Here is a 19,974-nt window from a genome sequence, read left to right as displayed (position 1 = left end):
CTATGGCATTTGCAAACGAGGTTATCTGACAAGTTAGTCAATTATTTTTTTGTAATTATTATTTTTGGGGGGATTTGTTTTCAAGATAAACAAGAAAAGGGGGTCTCATGGGTCTCTGCAAGGTTGTTGAATCTGTTGCCAGTGTATCAGATATATCTAGCTCGAACTAATGAACTACAACAGTCCTGCAATGCTTTTACCTTTATGATGTTAATTCTTTGTGTTGATCCAATGACATTTAAATATATATCTATTAACTGACAGGTGTGTCTATTATTTTGATCAGAGAGTGTATATCAATGATGGAAGGCCAAACCTATATGATGGTATAAGTGGACCATGATAATGTAAATCCCAACAATATTTACTGTTTCTTAACAATCAGGTTTGATTTTCTATACACATTTTATTATAAATTAATGTATCATTATTATTCTGACCTGTGCACATCTGTCATTAATGAGGTTAATGTTGCTCTGGTTGTGTTTTGTTCCTGTAGAAGTTACAAACTATATTGTGATCACACAGCTGAGCCTGACAGTCGACACTCAGGGTAGAAACCCCCTCAGCCTTGATGCGGGGGGTGCGGGGGGCGTGGCCTGTGGCGGGGGGGCGGGGCCTGTGGCGGGGGGGGCGGGGCCTGTGGTGCGCAGTCTCGCCATTTTCCGCCTGTTGTTGTTAGCTTGCTAGCTAAGCAGGCTAGCTGCCTCCAGTGTCATCACCTGAGTTAAAACAAGTCCCGTCAGGGTTTAAAGACCCCACGGCTGTCTTATTGGAGCCAGTTCAACGTCACTTCTGTCCCGTCACCATGGACGAGGAGTATTACAGCGGCAGCGGAGACTGGGAAGGCACGGATGGGAACCTGGTGAGGGATCACGACTTGTTGCTGTTTGTTGCTGCTGCACTGTTAGTTAAGCTAGGCGGCGTTAGCTTAGCTGCAGCTACACAATGTACACATTGTACATAAACGTTCAGCTAACAAGGGTCGATGTGCTCAGACAGATGTGCTCAGACAGATGTGCTCAGACAGATGTGCTCAGACAGATGTGTGCACACAGCTGTACCGGTCTGATGTCCCGGTGGGTTTGAACTCGCAGCGGGTTCGCGGGTCTGTTAGCCAGCTACAAGCTAACTATCGGTACAGCTGGTTAAAGTTGTGTGTTAGCTGGTTTTAAACTCTCTTAATGCACATTACTCTTTTGTACAATTGTTAGTGGGTTGCTCAGGTAAACATTTGAAGCCAAATGAGTCCATGCTGCGTTCATAACACACTGGTTTCCTCAAACATTAATTTCTAAGCACAGCTAGTAGTCACACAGACATGTATTCAACTGGAGAAGACAGGAGGAAGGTCACTTGCATTGGAAATTATGAAAAGCAGAGTTTTAATTTTAATGTTACTGTGCTTTAAATCAGTCGTACAAACCGGAGCATGAAATACCTGCACAAACTCTAATGTTTGTTATATGGCACTTGTCTTCCTCTGCCTTTAATGTTACTGTATATAAAAGAGATAAAAGAGAGTTCATGTTATCAAGACAGAAGAGTCTCTACAGAAGCATAAACAGGTGAACTGATGTGTCTTTCAGGAGGATTATGTGGAAGGGGAAAATGATGGGAAGATCCAGGAAGACTGTCTGCAGAAATTCTCCAGCAGGGATTACATCATGGAGCCGGCAATCTTCAACACCCTCAAAACGTAAGCAGCCGATTTATCATACAAACTTAACATTAAGTGAATTCTGGATTTAAACATCTGAAAACTGCACAGGACGACTACTGTTTGGACGTGTGAATCAGAAAGACCCACTGAGAGTTTGATGGTAGAAACTGTGTTTTTCCCGCAGGTATTTCCAAGCAGGTGGTTCTCCAGAACACGTTATCCAGCTCCTGTCCGAGAACTACTCTGCTGTGGCTCAGACCGTTAATCTGCTGGCAGAATGGCTCATCCAGATGGGTAGGTAGCAGAGATCCTGTGATGGTTTCTTCTACCTGTTCTGGGCTTGGAGTTGTCGTTGCTGTGCCAAGACAAAAAAAACCTCTCTTAACCCTCCTCTGACCTGATGAACTTTCATTAATCTGTAACTTCTTTATTTACTCTGCAGGTGTAGAGCCAGCTCAGGTCCAAGAGCGAGTAGAAAATCACCTCAAGAGTCTCCTGATAAAGCACTTTGACCCTCAGAAAGCCGATTCCATTTTCACTGTTGAGGGAGAGGTGAGATTTCTGAACACTCAAATACAAGTGTGCAAAAGGTTTATTTTTCAGGTGTACACTCACTGTCTCCTGTGTTTTTAGACTCCAGCCTGGCTCGAGCAGATGATAGCACACACCACCTGGAGAGATCTTTTTTATAAGCTGGCAGAGGCTCACCCAGACTGCCTGATGCTCAACTTCACTGTAAAGGTACAGCAGTAGTAGTAGTAGTTGTAGTAGTAGTAGTAGTAGTAGTAGTAGTAGTAGTAGTAGTAGTACTAGTAGTTGTAGTAGTTGTAGTAGTAGTTGTAGTAGTGCAGTTTTTGGCCCATATGAAGTATTTCAAGTCACCAAGATTATTTATTCTTAAATTTGACCCCATTAGCTTCCACAAAGTGGTCGCTTGTCTTCCTGGAGTCAACACAGAAACAATAACAACAACAATTATTTTACTCCCCCATCAAATAAATGGAAAATGTGTTTTTGTTGAAGCAATCATTTAATCAATCAATTAATTTGCAAGTTAATGTTAATATTCCATCATTGTCATTCATTATGGTCATTTCAATTCAATCTACCAGTATTTTGCTTGCTTTTTAAGTTTTTATATCACATTTAATATCTTTGGGACAGAAAAAATGCAATTCAAATCTTTGTATAATAATCAATAATTAAAATAATTGGTAGTTCAGTGCTATAACCGATCAATATGTAGAACTGCCAATGCTTCTTATAGGTTCTGTAAAGTTGAACAGTTTTCACATTATTTTGTGTGTGTGTGTGTGTGTGTGTGTGTGTGTGTGTGTGTTTAGCTGATTTCAGACGCAGGTTATCAGGGTGAGATCACCAGTGTGTCTACAGCGTGTCAGCAGCTGGAGGTTTTCTCTCGGGTGTTGAGGACGTCTTTGGCCACGCTGCTGGACGGAGGAGAAGAGAACTTGGAGAAGAACCTGCCAGAATTTGCTGTGAGTGTTTCTCTGTTTTATTAAACATTTTTAAAAATCTGACAGTCACTGAATCTTGCTTCGTTGCTTTCATTGTTTTATATGATAAATTGAATATATTTGAATTTTGAACTGTTGGTCAGATTAAACAACCAATTTGAAGACTTGGGTCTTGGGTTCTGGGAGACTGATATTTTTTCTCCTCTTGTGACATTTTATAGACTAAAGCCATTATATTATTTACCTAAGGAAGTGACTTTTTAGTCCTAAATGAAAGTTTGCTGTGTTATCTGAACAGCACAGTGTGTAAAAGTCACTCAGAGCTTCTGTTCCTCTGGTTGCTGCATGTGATGAAGTTTTCTGAGTTGTTCCCTCTTTCCTCCCGTAGAAGATGGTGTGTCACGGCGAGCACACTTACCTCTTTGCCCAGGCGATGATGTCCATCCTCTCTCAGGAGGAGCAGGGCGGTTCAGCTGTTCGTAGGATCGGCCAGGAGGTGCAGAAATCCGCACATGAGAGGTAACTTTGTCTCTTTTTCAGCAGAATTTAACCTTCACACGCCCTGATTGCTATTGTTTCAGAAAACATTAACTGTGCAAGGTCACAAAAAGTTAAATAGATGACTATGATTAGATAAATCTGGAACACTGATTACTGTAGAAATACACGATACATGGGTTTATATACTGTCAGTGGTTTTCCCCAACAAACTCAGTGGGTATGATAGTGTGTGTGTGTGTGTGTGTGTGTGTGTGTGTGTGTGTGTGTGTGTGTGTGTGTGTGTGTGTTTTCACTGATGATATTAATTCTGTGGTTGTGGTTTATATCACAGAGGTCACGATGCCAGTCAGATAACCCTTGCGCTCGGTACAGCAGCAGCCTACCCCCGAGCCTGCCAGGCACTGGGTGCCATGTTGTCCAAAGGAGCACTGAATCCTGCAGATATCACCGTTCTCTTCAAGATGTTCAGCAGCATGGACCCGCCTCCTGTGGAGCTGGTGAGGACTGAGCGTCTTTGACCCTGTTTATATCCACTACATGCTTGTTCATTCAGGAGCCGTTGAGTGGAATATTTTATCTTTGTTTCGTCTTTAGATCAGAGTGCCTGCCTTTCTGGATCTGTTCATGCAGTCACTGTTTAAGCCCGGATCCAAGATCAACCAAGACCATAAACATAAATACATCCACATCCTGGCCTACGCTGCCAGCGTGGTTGAAACGTGGAAAAAGGTACGGAGAACAGGGATGAATTTGCTAATTTATCTGTGTGTTGTTGAATAGGTTGGATACAAAACAGTTAGTGACTGAGTAACAGAGAAGTTGTTTAACTGGCTACAGTAGTTAATTGTAAACTGCTTATTTCCTTACAGAATTCTCATGCAAATTTTTCTCCTTTCACCTTTACACCTGCTTTCCTAAACTCTCCTTAACATGTTACAACTTTCTCTCTGTTCCCTTCCTTTCTCTTCCCAGAACAAGCGAGTTAACATCAATAAAGACGAGCTGAAGTCGACCTCCAAGGCCATAGAGACGGTGCACAACCTGTGCTGCAATGAGAACAAAGGAGCCACAGAGCTGGTGGCTGAACTCGGCACTTTGTACCAGTGCATCCGGTCAGTAGACAGATGGAAATAAAAAAAACCTTGGAATATATTGCACTGAAAAGTTTGATCTAACTTGATATTTACACATTTGGGATGGAACAAATGAACACAGAAACTGAGTAACAAAAAAAAAAAAGTGTGATATAAATCAGGAAATACATTATCTAAAAACAGACTATGCATTCAGTGAAAGCTTTTATACTTAGTTTAGACACTTTAAACACCTAAACATTGAGGTTTGATAGCTCTTCTCACTTCTGACTGATCTCTGCTGACTTTGTTGTTTGTTTGTGTTCAGGTTTCCAGTCGTTGCTATGGGTGTTTTGAAATGGGTGGACTGGACGGTGTCTGAGCCGCGGTACTTCCAGCTGCAGACAGACCACACTCCAGTACATTTAGCTCTACTGGACGAGGTACGACACTCAACCAGATGAAACTGTCATTTTAGTTCTTTAAGTCGGCGGTGTAAATTCAAACACGACTGCTTCCTCTACACAGATCTGTACGTGTCACCAGCTGCTGCACCCGCAGGTCCTCCAGCTGCTCATCAAACTGTTTGAGACGGAGCACTCTCAGCTGGACGTCATGGAGCAGGTGTGTGTTTGAGTTACTCAAATGCTTCTTGTTGCAGTTTTCAACAGAAGTGAGTTTGTTGTAGCTGTGTGACCTCTCAGCTGACACTGTGTTGGTTTTATTTCAGCTGGAGTTGAAGAAGACGTTGCTCGACCGAATGGTTCATTTGCTGAGCCGTGGCTACGTCCTGCCTGTAGTCGGTTACATTCGCAAGTGTCTGGAAAAACTCAACACGGATATCTCCCTTATTAGATATTTTGTCACTGAGGTAACGGCTGCTTCTGATCTTCATTCGTGGTAAAGAGATCAAATGTGGGAAAGGATGGGAAGAATGTATTATATATATATATTTTACTGTTTTATATACTCAAGGTTTTAAAATGATCTTTTGTTTCAAGTGATATTTCCCAACTCTACCATGAATTATATATTTTTGTGTTTTGAGAAATTTGAGAAAAACTCAGAAGTTTTGTCTCAGTGTTGACAAATCAGCATTTCAAGCAGCTATAATTTTTTTGAATAATGTACCGAATGACAGCAACAAATGTGAAAGGGGTCACAAAAGAATTATCACCTGAATCTGCAGCTCCCCTCGTCTTTACTGAGCTTTATTACCGGTTTCAGCTCATTGTCTGGCTGTCTGGATGCAACTTTACTGTTTTGTTTCACTCTCACGGTGTAGTTTTTGGCTCCAGCAGACCGCTTTCACAGAAAAAGCTCCAAAAAACCCAAACTATACACTACCAGCTCAATAACAAACAGCACACAGACAGTTAGCAACTAGCTGTTAATCTTATCAGGAGGCCACAAACACGACTGCAAATGAATGATAATGTTGAGCAACTGTTGACCATATTAACTTTACAGGTGATATTTCAATGTCACAACTTGTTTCTGTCGTCCCCAAGTGGCCCAAAAAGGTTATTGCAGGTTTAATCTTTTTTTAGTCATAGTTGAAAAGAGGCCTATTTTACTGCCCTGTTTTACAAACATTACTTGTGGACCTTTTAACGCCACCAGAAAACATGAGGTTCCTGTGCATTAAAACAAACTAATTAAACTAATGTTCCTCTTTATAGGTCCTTGATGTGATCGCGCCTCCCTACACATCAGACTTTGTTCAGCTCTTCCTGCCCATCCTGGAGAACGACAGCATCGCAGGAACAATCCGCACAGAGGGAGAACACGACCCTGTCGCAGAGTTCATTGGTGAGTGACCTGCTGACACTACAATCGCGCTACACTGACAGAACACAAACATTTGCAGTATCTTAAAGAATTCAGGGCAAGTTCACAAAAATAAGCAGGAGGTGGTTTTCACACACACATATGGGCAGTAACACTAGCACGTCAAATAACGTCTGTTTATATTTAAAGTAAACTTCCTCTTTGTCCTTTTGAAGCACTGACGTGTGACATTGTTTTTTTTCAGCTCACTGCAAGTCAAATTTCATCATGATAAACTGATGTGGAGAGGACACAGAAACTGTACTTGTTGGAGACTGTACCAGGAAGACCTAACAGAGACAGAATCTGTTGTCTCCACGATAACCAAATGCTCTGCTTGATGTTGAAGCACATAAGCTTGGAGACGGAGACTGTTCAGTTTGACCAAGTGAATGATTTAGTTTCTATTGAGGCAAACGCAAACGTCAGTGAGCTGACGGAAAAGTAGTGATACGACAGACTGGTCGGAGGAGAGGCCTCTGAAGATGCAGCTAAATGTTTTGTTTTTCAACCTGTATATTTGATTTTCTATATTTTATGTTGGTTTGAGCTGTTTTAAAATAAAAACCTGAATATGTAGGTTCTTGCATTTTTTGTATTTTATGGAAATTAATGTTTTTTATTGAAAAATGCATAAATATCAGTATTGTCCTGCCATCACGTGGTTCTCGAATTAATGTCAGTTTGTAAAACATAACGGGGCAAAAGGACAGCAGTAAAACACTTCACACATTATGGGGACAGACTTAAAATAGCATCTTATCTGAGGCCAGGGAATACTGACAAAGATCTGAAACCCCACAGAATGTACAGATCAGCAGCAGACATGTTTTCTCAAAGCTGAGAGCTGGAGAACATCATCACTGTTCAGTGTTGTGTTTATTGGCAAAGTTTGAAACAAAACCAAGGTTGCAATTTCTTCTGAATTTCTTATGTGTCGATTGTACTGTGGAAAACAAATTGCATAACTCTTTACTGCAAGTTCATGTAAGGCACACTTAAAGTAGATGTTTGTGTGTACAACTCCTATATCAGAGCGTAGTGCAACATCATCAATACATTAACACCACGCACTGAAGACATTCAGTGTCGAAGCAGTGCAGGACAAATTATAAACACTTTGTTCTTTGGCTGAATCATCATGCATTGAAAAATCCAAACTACAAAAAGCCACCTATGTCCCCTTAATGTAAACTGAAGAATTTCTTGCACCTTCTCAGAGTCTATAATGGTTTATAGTCTATATTCAGCATGCTTTCATTTAGCTAGAGCACACAAATTAATCGTACTGATATATTTCCCTCCTCCTCCCCCTTTAATGTATATGTTTCAGACTGATGGCAGACCTCACTGTAGTTAAAATCAGAAACTCTGCATTGATTCAAGCAGGTCTGATATCCAGCTGGAAGACTGTGGCACTGAAATGTGACTTCCTGATCAAAATTGTAAAAAAATGATTAAAAAGATCTCTTTAAAGAAAAAAATCTAAACTTCCCTTATCAACATTTTGCATAAAAAAAGCTTTTTCCCTCCGCCCGAGTCAGGAAGACTAGGAGAGTGTGCAGTGCGCGTTGGTCTCCTCTACAGGTAGCCCTTGGGGACAATTGGGTCTCCGTACATGCAGTCCTCCTCCAGCGCCAGGTTGTATGTGCTGCCACTTCCTCCTTTATAGGCACTGGTCACGATCCTGAGCCAGCCCTTCTCACCCTGAGGAGAGGAGATCATTTTGATCTTTGATTAATTATTGCAAAAACCAAACACTCTCTTGTGTGACAGAAAGAGAAATATGAGTTTTGGACTGTTGGTTGAACAACAATGGACTTTTTTTCCACAAGCATTATACATTTTACAGACAAAACAGTTATATTAAAAAGTAAATCAACAAATGAATTGATAATGAAGATAATCATTAGTTGCAGCTCTATATTGGGCATGTATACAATCACTTATAAATTATATAGTTTCTGAGTTGATGGTTTCAGAGTTTAAAAATAGTCAATTAATTTGCCAAAGTTGTAACAATTTAGGTTTTTTTCACAGGAGAGATTTCAGTCTTTTCTTTTTTATATTTTCTTAAATCTGTCTTCTTTTATCTGTGATGTTCTAACTGGTTTGAAGTGATTGAAGCTCATCTGGAAAACTCTTATGTGCACCGATCAGAGTTTACCAATATTTCAATGTTATTAATGGGCTGGTTTCTAATGTTGCCACATTAGTAAAAATCTGATTAAATCACACATCCACAGTCCTGAAAGCAGGTAAACAAAGTTGTCTTTATCTTTGACCATCGATCTGACAACCCGTCCCACTTTCACTGCAGGTTTCCTGTTCGATAGGGACTTACCCATGGCTCTCCCCAGGAGTTGCGTACAATCCAGTATTCAACTCCGTTCTCCACTCCCCATCCTGCCACAGACACGATGTGGTTGATGAAAGGATTCTCCTGATATTCTGAGTAGAGACCTCCGGTGTAGGCATCCAGCGTGTCTGTGGCCATAATCCCACAGCTGGAAGAAACAAACCCCACAGATTAGTTACTTCCTCTGGGTGAAAGTGAAACTGGAATGAAGATGTATTATTACTTCCTATACAAGTATAATATCTGTACAATAGGTAACAGTGTGCTTTGGAGGGGCTGAGTAGCTCAATGTTGATGCCTATATGAAGTATTTAACGTTGCAGATCCTTTTTAACCTCTGCGCCGCACACTGGTACGGTTCATTTGCTTCCAAGATATAATACAAAAATGATGTTTCATATTCATATTTTATGCAATTTAGGCTGGTGTAGTTATCTTAAACCTTCCCGGTCTGACTCTATCTGTCAGCATTACTCCCTGTCGATCCCTCACAACAAATCACCCAGTTAGCTACTTGATTTGTTGAGTTTCTTAGGAGGTAGGGGAGATAAAACGTGTGTTATAAAACATTTAAAAAGGTGGTGTAAGCTTCATTCATTCAGCTTACTTTCTGGATAACCCAGATTTGCTGTTGTTGTGATTTTAACTATAGTAGCAATAGAGTTGTGAGTATCGCTGTCTGGAGCTGGTTTGCTGTCTCATTCTCTCTGCATGTTAGCTGCCCTGCAACAACTGTAGTGACAGTTCACTAACCCACAACACAACTAACATCAGTTACATTACTTGCTGTGTTGTCGTTCTCTGCTCTATATAATGGTATCTGTTGTAATATTAGATTTCTCCAGAGTCGCTTACGTCACCTTTAACTTTTATTTTGATAGCGACCAGCTGGCCTGTCTACGTTGTCAGATTCTGGTCTAAAAGATGACAATATTGAGGCGATGATCAGGACTCTGTAGATACATACAGTCAACATTTTCTACTTCTTCTCATGTATATGTATGTTGGATTTTTTCCTATTTCCCATTGTAACCTCGTTACAGCTTCAAGAGAGGTTTGTTTGGGTGCGTGCTTCCTGTTTTGAGGCGATCTCCAACGGATTCACAGGTTAAAGTTTTACCTTGTGCTCAGTCGACCAATAAAAAAAACGCGTTTGGAAATAGAAAAGGTTTTATTCTAGCTTGTTTCTTTGTAGTACTCTGTTACACTACTGGATTATAAACTGTAATGTCACTCACACTTTGTGATCGCTCTGATAAAAAATAAATTATTATCTGCATCAGAAATGTAACATCACATCTTTTTTTGTGGCAGATTGCGACACATTTTGTTGAAGCATCAGAGTCAGTCTCAATGCTGCATTCAGAGGAATTCTTTTCATTCCTTTTTCTTTATTTATGTTTCTTGTCTATGCATGTCGTTGGTCTGTACGGTGGATGTGGGCTCCCTACAGTCTTTGTGTAAGTGGGTGTAGTTGTGAGCTGGTGGTTCGTCTTTCCTAAATACATTTAAAGCTGGTAAAGAGCAGGACGTCTACTCATCTACAAGAAAAAACCTAAATAAGTTCCAAACCTGATCGGTCCTCTGGCGTAGATTTCCGCCATCATCTTCTCCCTCCCGCTGACAGCTCCGAAATCTCCCACTTTCCACAGCGTGTAGTTCTTTACAATATTGCACACTCCAAAGGTGGTGCAGGTGCCACATTCGTTGAAAGGTTTGCACTCTTTAGAGAGGGACACAGAACATGCACAGCTCAGGCTCAGTGTTCAGTGAGTTTAACCATCACTTAGAGCACTGAAGGACACTTACTCTGGTCTTTAGCCTGGTAGTTGTTGCAGGTCTCATCTGGGATCCCGTGTTTGTTTGCGTACTCCCACACACCGCTGTGATCCCCACCATGGCAAGAGCCAGCATCACCACAGTCGATCACGTTCTGGACAGAGAGATAGGCAGACGGCCACGCTCCTTTCCTCTTAATGTTGATACGATCTGGCGAGAGAGAGCACACACAGCTTTTATACACATAAAGAGAAACAAAAAACCCCAGACAATAATTTACAGTTATATCAAAGTCACTTCTCTGAAAAGAGGAAGTGAAACTGCAATCCTAAATCAAATAATGTCAGAGCGGTCATGTGAGGACCTGCTGTTCCAAACCACAATGACTCAGCATCCAATGGAGCAAATTCATACCTGCCATTGCACTGGTGCTGCCATGGGCCCAGCAGGAGCCACAGTACTGGGGTATGTGCTGGTTGCGGGTCGTGCTCACATAGTTGGTGCCGTCGATGTTCCTCCAGTCCCACGATTTGGGCAGATCATTAATGTTTAAATACTCATGAGGACGAGGAGCGGTCCTGTGAACAGACATTAGATATGTTCACTCTGCAGCAGCAACACACTCAATAAACACACATTATAGTTATATTATATTATATATTTGTCTGGGGCAAGATTTAAGAAGTTTAGAACAGGTATTACAACACAAACACAACACTCAGTCTCTATAATCATGTGCACCGATGCCTCCTCATGCTGGATGTCCACAAATCTGATCTACAAAGACTAAAAACACACTTCCTGCATCTTTACATCTGAATTTGGTTCGTTTTGTAAGTGCACAATCATGTTTTTCGTTTTTATTCTCAAAAGCCCATGTATATACAGTAGAATATGTAAAGGCATGTTCGTCCCATTTGATAATAAAATTAACTTACTGACATTAAGTAGATCTAATCTGAGCTGGGTGGGAACTAACAGCTGTGTGCAGCTAACGTGAGCTAACTTAAACTATACATAAAATAAAAGCTCTCTACTAAAAGAAACTACTCCACGCTTCTTCTTCCTCATTATTAACACACGTATTAATTTAACCCCCGACTTACTTTAGCCCAAAGTCGTTGTTTCTCCTCGGTGTGCGGACATAGCAGGGCTGCTTCTGGTTGAAGAAGACCCCGGCGGACACAGCACACAGCAGCGCTGAGAGCAGCACGACGACCAGCGGGGTCCGAGCCATCTGAACCCCCGAGAACAGAGCTAGGAGAGCGGGAAGAGGACGAAGGGAAGGTCGGTGTCGTTATCAGAGAGAGAACTGCTGTGTCTGTGGGTGAGAGCTGATAAACCGGTGCTACTGAGGCTGCAGTCATGTGACCTATAAATCACATCATGCGCAGACACCACATGTTCAAGGAGGAAGTTAGAAAAACAACAGGGCCACTCCTAAGTCATGTTAAGTAAACATATAATGGAGATTGAGCTTCGTTATGTCCCTCCTATCCACATAAAGCAGCTGTTTTATTATTGGTAACACATCTCGAGTTTGTTAACAAAGTCTCTTAACGCCATTTACCACCAATAACACATTAAAAGAAAGGAAAGCAAATAGTAACAGATGAAACTGGACATGAAACCTGATGCTACATGTAGCATCGTAGTTATGTAGTTTAATACAAACACACTGAGACTGCAGTCTGTTACTGAGCTACTGTCCTTACCGTGTGATACCTGCTGCAAGTGACAATCTGTCTGTGATTAACCTTTATAAAGATTTATTAAACCCCTTAATGATCATCATGAATGTGCCTGTAATGAAGCTCTCAGTTCATGTATTGTTTAACAATCCCAGAAGAGCAGGAAGAGCACAGAAACCCACAAATGTGTCATATTGGGGGTTTGAACTGGTGTTTTAGAGTCTGAACTTTAAACAATGACAGAAATTAACAATCTGGAAAAGGTAACATACATGTTGTGATGCTATTACACTCTTTAAGTTATAAACTGAACTCAAGATCCACTTAAAAGCTTTTAAGTCTTCATTTAATTCTCCTAAAATCTTGAGTTCAGATATTTTTGTCAATGTTTTGGAGCATTTTACTTCACATGCACACACAGAGGTCAGATGGCACCGACTTTATTGAAGGACATGATTGTCACAAGGGTGGAAACAATTTCATACTTACACTGGAATCTAATACTTGGACTTAGTTATAAACTTCTATGTGCATTTTGTGCTGACAGAGCATATGTGGCACTGCTTGGCAAGTACTCACCTGACACTGAACTGTAAAACTGTTAAAAACTGCAATGAGCGCTCACTCCTCAGTTTGGTCCAAGAGATAACACAATCCAACTATACACAGGGTGAACACAAAGTGCAGTGGTTACCATAAAAGAAAGGAAGCTTTACTGATCCTGATCCAGTATTCTTTCACAATGTCAGAGACAACATGTATGGCATAAATCCTTGTTGTGCATAAAAGTATCAACATACAACAATGCCTGCTGATGAGGTGGATATCTGAACACAAGGTGTATGTTTTATGAGGTAAAAACAAACAAATCAATGCATCGTCATCAAGAGCAACTGGACAATGGAGAAGCTTTGGAGGTGATCAGTGCAGCAAGTGCTACGTCATGAGGACAAAAAAGGCCCTGTGTTTTTATCATAATCATGTATAACACACCTGATTTACTCATTATCTTTTTTTTTTTTTTTTTTATTATTCAGTGAATTCAAATTGAATCAAACACAGGAAGTTGAATCACAGTTTTAAAATGTTTTAACTGGATGAGCTCTTGCTTCAGCAGTTTGAGCGGGAGCCGGTCGGCGTTGGGGAGTAAACCGTTGCGTCTGTTCTACACCAGCCTTCGTCTCTTGCAGTCACGCTCCATATGGTCTCCGGACATGTTGGTGGCAGCACCCAGAGGAGACACTTTGTTCAGCATGGAGTCTTCTGATGCCTGACCAAACAGGGCCATTAGCAGAGCAACGCCGAATCCTGTGGCACGCTCCCCCTGAAGAGACAAAATAAAAACAGAGGTCAGATTTCAGCGTTGTTACCGTAAAGTTACCCTGCAGTTATCTTTTCTTTGCTTCCTTAAAGTTCTCTTTTACAAACAGAGTTAATGTGTCTGAAACCTAAGACCTTGTTTGGTCTAAAATCCCATTTTATAAATGTTACTACAGGCTTTATACAGAGGCACAATCCTGACACGCCTGCAGGAAAGTTGTAAAAAGCAGTTGGAATTGAAAGAAAACATAATGAGCAGGTGTAGATGTACGAGAACAATCTGATAATATATCATTATTTGATAATGAAATCAAAGCTGATAGATTATCGGTTTATAATAATTTATTCGAAATAAATGTGATATAGTACCAGTCACAACTAATAAGATCAGCTGCTCTCACTTCCTTCTAAAGCTGCACTGTGTTTCATAATGAATGAGGAAGGAAAGTAGCAGCAGAAATCAGAGAAATAAAGTTTCTGTGGATATTAATGGATCAACAAGTTTCTGTACAACATGGAAACTGATACGGTTAGTTTGCCCTTCCAAGGTCTGATAAAGAGGCCCTCCTTTTGTTCATACTGGCACTCAGGGAATCCCCACAATTGTTTTTAATTTTGTCCCCCATCACTTACATTGAAAATGCATCAGAAAAGATCTTTAAATGTCCAATATGAACAGGAGGAATTATTACAGGAAACAAAAACCTGTTCAATACATGTTCATATGGGCACCTGACTATTGTTTTAGGACTTAAAATTTGAACCTGAATCCTTTAAATATTAACAGAATATTTTGTCATGTTTGGCTTCATAGGAGAGTTGTTGCAAACTTCCTTAAACATTCTGCTGACTCAGTTCTTTCAGGTTATTGTCTCTGCTGACAGGACTTAATATTTGTCACTATTAACTCAAACCAAAGCACCATTTTCCACAGCTGATTGCATATGGACCTGCAAACGACTTTGTACTATCATAAATATATTTACATTATTTTGTGGTGAAAAAGGTTCAGACATTGGCTCAATGTGATCCTGTAGAGGCTTATGTGCACGAGTCTCAAACCATTAAAATACAGCACAGAAAACCAGCAGCTTAAGCTAGGCATGGTCTGAAGTATGCAGAATTTCTGATACGAAAGTTGCAGCACGACATCTAAAATGTAAATTCCACTGACACGCCCCTGATCTGCTCCTCTGCTCATCTCAGCTTGAGACATTTCTTGTCAAGCCAGTTGCAGCCAGCAGAAAACACGTGCATGCACCCAATAAAAAAAAAAAAAAAAAAAAAACACGTTCACTTCACTGAGTTATGACTATCACCTGACTTGCTCCAGGGTAAAAATCAGAGCACTAACTTGATTGCTCAGTATCTGTTAGTTCCAGGTACTCACAGCATGTACGGGGGAGGCGATATCAACATGGACCCAGACACCAGGCCAATCAAAGCCCAGGTGGGAACCAATAAAGAGGCCGGCGCAGGAGCTCTGGGCGTTCTCTCGGTCCTGTCAAGTCACAAATAATTATACATTATAATTACAGTTTACAACCATAGTACCATACAAAATTAACTCTTGCCTTTGGTGTCCAACCATTTGTATGCAGATTTAATAGGTAATAAGCTTGAATAGCTTCAAGCTTTAAAAACACATTCAAACGTTTCTTATCCAGTTTGCTTCCAGATTTGGACAAAACAATTCAGACAAACTAGCAGATAGACGTTTCAGCATAACTAACACAGCAGCGGGTATCTGTTGTTATGTGGTCCAGCCTGTACTGACATGCAAAAAATAAGGTAGAAGGTAAAGTGAGCTACAACAATAAAGAAATTCCCTAAAAAAGGCCTTACTGACACTTTTACTTACAATTTAATTTTCTGTCCTTCAAACTCTCAAATGTGTTAGATCCCCATGCCCTTTGTTAGCATTTGGGTTTGATGAATCTGTGGTTTGTCACTTACCGCCACAGAGTTCTTCATGTCGGCCATGGCAGAGGTAAACTCGCTGAAGTGCAGCTCCGGGCAGTAGACCAGAGGGTGAGCGAGATCTCCGCTGCTGCGGCCAGCGCGGACACATGCAACTTCCCACTCCTCACTGTTAGTCATCACCGCTGCATGGTACTTTCCAGTGGAGATCCCCTGCACGACAGAAACAAAAAAGGTTTTAGATAGAGACCTGTTGGAAGGCTAAATTAATTGTTGGTTTTGGTTTCTTTAAAGGTATGCGTTGATAAAATATTATATATATATATATATATATATAAAAGATAAAATACAGTCAGTGTTATCCTCTGAGTCTATATCTACTGACTTGTAATGCAAGTTGAATCCTCCAGCTCATACACATACTGTGCAAAGTTTAACAACAGTCTATAAAGAGGCTGTCACCCACCTGTGCCCCCGTCAGTGTGGCCATGTCCAGAATAATATCAGCTGACAGGTCTTTGCTGGCATACACTACTCCATCAGCCAGCACCAGCCTGCCCTCTGCATCAGTGTTGTTGATCTCCACTGTCCTTCAGGATAAACAAATGACATGAAAATGTAAACCACAGCACACATTCATTCTAGTGGGTTTTACTAGTAAAATAATGTTTAGGTAATTTAACACTAAGAAAAAGTCTTACTTTCCAGAGTAGAGAGTGTGGATATCATCAGGTCGTGTGGCCGTGGGCCCGACTGCATTCTCTGCCAGGCAAAACACTGCATGGAGGTTATCCTTAAAGCCCTGGTGCAAACAGAGGATAGAGTCTGACTTTAAAAACTCTGCTGCAGAGAAACAGAGGAGGCTAAAATGACAGCTGTTACAACTGCTGTGGGATGAGATAAAAGTCACCTCACCTGTTTAATAGTAGCGCTGAAAGCTCCCAAAATGGCAGCTGCTCCACCACAGTCCCTCTTCATCCCTGGCATTGTGGTCTAGAAAGTAAAACATATTTACATGCGATGAAATGTGATCTCTGAATGTCTCTCGTTCATTGAGCCAACTCAAAAGCTTTTACCAGATAGTCTGTAAACCTTTTCTCTGCAGAATAAGGGAGCTCTACCTTTCTATTTGCACATGAGACCACATAAAGTGCTGCATGCAACAGCAGCTAAATGTGAACGGATTATACTGAGAATAAGCTTAAAGCTTAACAGATCAGGGCTGTCAGAGAGTGTAGGTTTGAGGACCGCCAAGACGACTGCAATCAGCTTTTATGAGGCTGTCAAAAATGTTGTGCTATGCTGTGTACTGAAGGTACTGTACTGTTCGCTGGGAACATCACTACAGTAGGACATCAGCATAACAAATATTGTGGTTTTTAGTTAATATGCCTTCTCCAGAGGAAAAACAGGAGTACCTTTCCCTTGATGCTGAGTCCTCCAGTGTCGTACACGATGCCCTTGCCCACCCATGCAATGGTTTGGGTTGCACCGTCTGGTGTGTGGCTCAAGACCGCTAATGCAGGAAGATGCTCTGCCGCCTTGCCAACCCCATAAATACCTGAAAGGGTGAAGAATTCAGTTATACATACTTATCGCTCTACAAAGAGCTGTGGTTTCCCCAATATTTGGGTTTAGTTTTCTGAAAAGAGTGTAATATTTTGCAAAAACCAGCTTCAACAAAAGATGTCACAGTGAAACACAATTACAGTTATTTAGACTTTCAGACTCCGAATGCAAAGATAATTTTTTGGATGTGGGTCTTTAGACACCAAATTGATAATGATTGTGACATTAAGACCGAATTAATATACACTAATTACAGACAGTACCTCCAAACCCTCTTTGTTTGAGTTCCTCTCCACGAATGATCACTGGAGTGATTCCAAGTTCAGTTCCCACAGACTTGATTTCCTGAAACACAAATTGACGTCTGTGACAGGAGCCTGGATGACTCAAAATGATCATTTCAGGTTCCTGCAGTAATGGCAACAACATTTCTAAAAGAAATTCACTTACATCTAAGAAGTGGTCTGTATTCATCTCATTGCATGGTGTGTCCACGATGCGAGCTGCAAGCCGCACTCCATCAGCAGCGTTGGAGAGGCACTGAACAGAAGAAAAGACTTCAGCTACGCAGTCAACACGTACCACAGCGCATCAAGACCATGCCATTTCTGAGCAGCATACTAAAGGCCCTGAACATTGTGATAAAAGTACCTCAAGTTCTGCGACATCCAGAGAACTGCTCTCTTGCCCGACGATCACGAACTCCAAAGTGACGTGCTTCTTCTCAGCTCTGCGTGAGGCTGTGGAGCGGCGAGTGAAGATGGGGAAGGCCCTGGCGATGGCACAGGAGGATGCAAACACATCTGAACGCTCACACACCATCTACAGAGGAACACACACACACACTCTCAAATCAGCCACTCTGTCACTTAGTCCACTGGATGACCCAGATTGAAGTGCCATCGGAGTCATAAAATGATGAAGCAGCAGATCAGTTCTGTAGCGAACGCTCTCTGACCTCTTTGGAGAAGGTCAAAGAAATGACAGAAAATTCCCCCCTTAAAGGGATCCTTAATTATTTTGCAACAGGCAAGAACAAACACAAATCTTATACTAGATTACTGACCACGATGCAGCGGTTGTTCCCGCCAGGCAGGCAGGAACGGACCAGACGGGACAGAAAGTGGGCAGAAGAGGGGCTGTTGTGCCTGCTGACCCGTGAAGGAAGTGCAGCCACCGTAGCATGGTTGAGGTACAGGGGGCAGCTGTCCGTGGGGTTTGGGTTCAAAGCACCGAGAGCCGCCTGCCAGATCTGAGAAAACACGAGACAAAACTGACATTTTAGACGCACTGTCAAGTTCACTAATCATTTAAGTCATTTATCGAGCAAAAATGTGTAACATTACCTGGTTACGGCTTCTAAAAAGTGTGTGAATTTGCCACTTTTCTTAGTCTTATTAGACAGTAAATATAACTAAGAGCACTGCAAGCAGTAGAGTAACAATCATGTGAGGTAATCAATGTAGGAGGAGCTCTGAATGGCAGGAAAACCTCTCCTTGACCTGGCAGACTCACTCTCTCCTGAGTGGTTGTCACCGTTGCACAACCACCTCCTGAAGACTTTGTACCACAGCCTATAACACAACCCTAACATCTCCATCTTAACCGAACGGGATGCCACCCTGCTTAAACCCAGGGGTGTATGTGCATCACTCAGTAGTACTCTGCAAGATGAATTTTCTTCCCTAGGATGGCCAAGGCGTAACATAGTTGTTTAATTTTAATGAACGGATGCAGTGAGGAATATTTCCCTCAGCCTCTAATGTGTGGTCCAGTATTGGCTCATATTAATATTTCACAATGATCTTTCCTTCCTGGAGCCAGTTAAGTGGCAATATGTCACTATAATAAGTATATTAAGTAGAGCCAGTCCTCCAGACCCCACTACCACCTTACATTACTGTCTCAGTCATTAGACCATTATCAGTCAGACTTTAACCTCAACACCCGGTTGTAAAACCGAATATTGCTCCCGGATAAGTTATTTAAACTAAATAATAAACTCTAACAAACACTTGTTACTTGTTACTTACAGTTAAGAAACTAAACATTATATTAAAACGAGGTTTTATTGAGTAAAACACACTCAACCGTTACCGGCTCCGACCGTTGGTACCCGTTATCTCCTAACGTTCTCTCGACCGACCGTTACACTAACGTTAACCGACCCTCGCCGTCGCTAGCTGTGTTAGCTCGGTTAGCTTAGCATAGCATAGCATTAGCACAAACACTAGCTGTCACCCAAACTCCATTTTCCATTCACACTATCAGGTAGCGTTACCTCCTTGCTGACGACCGGCTGCAGTTTGCCTTTGATCTGACTCCAGCTGACCTGCTGCAGGCTCGACTGCTGTCCGACAATCAGAACAGGGCGACTCTGTGGCTCGGAGTCACCGGCAGAAGCCTTGAACTCCAGCACCACGTTCGCCATCTTTGTGACTTGCTCCAGAGAAAGTTAGCCGACAGACCGCCGTCGTTCACTGCAGCCCGAACCGGCGACGGAAGCCGGGAGAGGACCAATTGGCTCTTGGCTGTTTAATTTATAGGGGACGTGAGTAATCTGTAATCTTTATCAACCTCTACCGGCGAGCAGCTGCAACTACATGAAGCGACACCGCTGAACATGAGCTGAGAACAACCAGCCTGAAGCTATTAAGAGTTATTATTCATCATAAATTCATACACATAACTTTGTATAAACACCAGATACTGAAGTAAATGCCCAGGGGTGTATCCATGTCTTCATTCCAGTATCTGTGCAGGCTCTCCTCACATGAGGGTCCGGTATAATAGT

The 19,974-nt window shown here is 41.6% G+C and overlaps 3 protein-coding genes across 3 annotated transcripts; 1 reads left to right on the top strand and 2 right to left on the bottom strand.

Annotated features, from left to right (window-relative positions):
• Positions 1 to 655: 655 nt before the first annotated feature.
• Positions 656 to 7,121, top strand: nelfcd (negative elongation factor complex member C/D). The gene is made up of 15 exons (XM_051416150.1): positions 656 to 865; positions 1,590 to 1,699; positions 1,848 to 1,957; positions 2,106 to 2,215; positions 2,297 to 2,404; positions 3,007 to 3,159; positions 3,527 to 3,657; positions 3,971 to 4,136; positions 4,234 to 4,368; positions 4,612 to 4,751; positions 5,041 to 5,155; positions 5,241 to 5,336; positions 5,443 to 5,583; positions 6,395 to 6,524; positions 6,748 to 7,121. The coding sequence occupies exons 1-15, from the start codon at positions 809 to 811 to the stop codon at positions 6,780 to 6,782; spliced, it is 1,737 nt and encodes a 578-aa protein (XP_051272110.1). The 5' UTR covers positions 656 to 808; the 3' UTR covers positions 6,783 to 7,121.
• Positions 7,122 to 7,402: 281 nt separating this feature from the next.
• On the bottom strand, positions 7,403 to 12,053 carry ctsz (cathepsin Z). The gene is made up of 6 exons (XM_051416191.1): positions 11,787 to 12,053; positions 11,095 to 11,258; positions 10,711 to 10,890; positions 10,474 to 10,624; positions 8,887 to 9,049; positions 7,403 to 8,249 (listed from the first exon to the last, which is right to left on the bottom strand). The coding sequence occupies exons 1-6, from the start codon at positions 11,915 to 11,917 to the stop codon at positions 8,124 to 8,126; spliced, it is 915 nt and encodes a 304-aa protein (XP_051272151.1). The 5' UTR covers positions 11,918 to 12,053; the 3' UTR covers positions 7,403 to 8,123.
• Positions 12,054 to 12,795: 742 nt separating this feature from the next.
• npepl1 (aminopeptidase like 1) lies at positions 12,796 to 19,693 on the bottom strand. Its single transcript, XM_051416155.1, has 12 exons — positions 19,462 to 19,693; positions 18,247 to 18,432; positions 17,832 to 18,002; positions 17,631 to 17,720; positions 17,444 to 17,525; positions 17,030 to 17,172; positions 16,527 to 16,604; positions 16,313 to 16,413; positions 16,078 to 16,201; positions 15,648 to 15,824; positions 15,082 to 15,192; positions 12,796 to 13,695 (listed from the first exon to the last, which is right to left on the bottom strand). Exons 1-12 carry the CDS (start codon positions 19,609 to 19,611, stop codon positions 13,537 to 13,539), a joined length of 1,572 nt encoding a protein of 523 aa, XP_051272115.1. The 5' UTR covers positions 19,612 to 19,693; the 3' UTR covers positions 12,796 to 13,536.
• Between the last annotated feature and the right edge of the window lie 281 nt (positions 19,694 to 19,974).

Source organism: Dicentrarchus labrax, unplaced genomic scaffold, assembly GCF_905237075.1.
Source record: "Dicentrarchus labrax unplaced genomic scaffold, dlabrax2021, whole genome shotgun sequence".
Taxonomy (NCBI): domain Eukaryota; kingdom Metazoa; phylum Chordata; class Actinopteri; family Moronidae; genus Dicentrarchus; species Dicentrarchus labrax.
Note: the sequence above shows the minus strand (reverse complement) of the source record. Positions and strands in the feature narration are given on the sequence as shown.